Genomic DNA, 2,154 nt, shown 5'->3' with positions numbered 1-2,154 from the left:
GATGTCTTCATTTTCCACACATGTTAAATAGCTCATCTAAAGTAAAAAACACAATGTTAAAAATCACTACATCTTGTGTAAGACTGGGACAGATAATCGACTGAAAACGTGAAAAAACCCTTGAATAAAAACTAAAGTAAACAATAAATTATTCTTCAGTGCACATAATTAGCTATATACAGTATAATTTAAAACTGAGTATTGATGACTGCTGATGCTGAGCTTTTAAAAACTCTGACAAACATAAATAAGATACCCCAAGAGGGGACAGCTGATAAAAACTGACATAAAACACAGATTTTTTTTTTCCTTCCCACCTCCACTTAGGCTACAGATTATGTCAGTTTCTTTGAAAAAATGCACAAAAAGGTAAAAAGTTCAATTCCAAAACCATTTTTCTAAATTCCCAATGGACTTGTACTCCTGATGTCTCTTTACATGGTCACAAGCAAGGCATGCATGTGATTCCCAGAACCGAGGAAGATGCACTGAGAAGTCTTTCCTCCAATTAAAGTAGCTAAGATACAGCTTATTATTTTTGTCAAGCATTAGAAGATATTCTGCTAGCTCTCTTGGGGAGAGGAAATCTTCCACATGAATGAAAGAATCTGCTGGAATATAATTCTCATAGTTTTCTCTGGATGGGCCCAATACAACTGGTACAGATCCAGCCAGAAAAGCATTGTAAAGTTTTTCAGTAATGTAATCTTTGTGGATTGAGTTTTCAAAGGACAGGTAAAATTTACAAGTGGAGATAGTTGGAATCAAGTTTTTATCATTCACATAGTCTCCAAATGCTTGCCCATAGGTATGGATTTCAGTATATTTGCTTAGCTCATTATAATACTTGACTCGAGCATGCTCGGGGTTCCAGTTACTTACAACCCAACATACCAACTTCTCTTTGCTTGGCACTTCAAATGCAAATGGGCTTGTGCTAACCTTCATGAAGCCATAAGGCACTTGAATATCTGAATCACGCCGATAAGTCAGGGTCAGGTTGAACAGGTGTTCAATGCCACTCTTTTGTGGAGTGTGAGTTGGAGACTCCAAGTTCATCCAAATCCATTTCTGGAATGGCGGCCTAGCTTGCTGAGGTAAATTAGTGAGATCCCAGCTGATGTCTCTGTGGTGAATAAGGACGGCATGAGATCGGTTATATAGTGAGCGGTCAATAGTTAGATGGCACCCCTGGATGTTGAACATTGTTTGACAAGATGCAAGATCAAATGTCTGTCCAAATGGCCAAACCCAGATCAGTATTGTTGTTTCATTAAAATAATTGCTTTTGGTAGAAAAGAAGCTCTTCATTTTCAGAACTGAGCTGGCTGATTCTATGGGACCAGAGATCCAGCTGTTTGTTGGTTTGATGTAAATAAGTAAAAATGCCATGAAACAACCCAGCACAATGAAAATAATTAAAAATGGCCGAAAAATGCCTTTGGATGTTGATGTCATAATTTGTTCTGAAAATAAAAACAAGAGGTGTTAATTGTGTACAAGTGTTCTATTAAAGCAATCACACATCAAAATTAATAGCATTTTCAATATAAAAGCCATAAAACTGTGTGGATTTACCCATGAACTTCCAAAGAATTTTCAGTAAAAAGGAAATACCCACACACACACGACAAACAGTGGCACACCACCTTTGCATTTTGTAAGCTAATTTAAATAAACTGAAGGAGTGTTTAGGGGTTTAGATGCATGTGACTACATCAGTATAATTTGCTCTGCCAACTGTATGCCTTTTAACTTGGTTCAATATAGAGAGTGTAGGCTGAGACTGTAGGCTCAGTCCAGGAGAAAGCAGACAGTCAGACACAGTTAGTTCCTGGACTCCCCTCCTGTTCCTGGGTGAAGAATAATTAATTTACTACACTCCTTTCTGGGTATAACATTCTCCCTACCATGTGTTCAGCTGGCTGCGCTGATGAGTATGTGTCAGGGGCTGTGGGACATGCACTTCCCAACAACTTACTCATGGGGGAAGGGTAGACATTATTGCAAATGCAGCCCCTGCCTGATTTCTAGATGGGATGAACATCCATACCTACAATTAAGTACAGCTAGAAAAAGAATCCAGGAATACTGGCTCACATTCTCGTGCTCTAACCCCTAGACTCACATCATCCCTAAGTAAGTGAAAACACA

At 38.5% G+C, this 2,154-nt stretch overlaps 1 protein-coding gene across 1 annotated transcript; it reads right to left on the bottom strand.

The window, feature by feature from the left end:
• Positions 1–211: 211 nt before the first annotated feature.
• On the bottom strand, positions 212–1,458 carry FUT9 (fucosyltransferase 9). The gene has a single exon (XM_078851936.1). The coding sequence runs from the start codon at positions 1,456–1,458 to the stop codon at positions 379–381; it is 1,080 nt and encodes a 359-aa protein (XP_078708062.1). The 3' UTR covers positions 212–378.
• Positions 1,459–2,154: the final 696 nt, after the last annotated feature.

This window comes from Lepidochelys kempii, chromosome 3 (assembly GCF_965140285.1).
Source record: "Lepidochelys kempii isolate rLepKem1 chromosome 3, rLepKem1.hap1, whole genome shotgun sequence".
Lineage (NCBI taxonomy): Eukaryota > Metazoa > Chordata > Testudines > Cheloniidae > Lepidochelys > Lepidochelys kempii.
The sequence above is the reverse complement of the archived record's forward strand: the minus strand, read 5'-3'. Positions and strand labels throughout refer to the sequence as shown.

Excerpts from the sequence above, each read along its gene's own strand:
- FUT9 (XM_078851936.1), bottom strand. The coding sequence starts at position 1,458 with ATGACATCAACATCCAAAGGCATTTTTCGGCCATTTTTAATTATTTTC.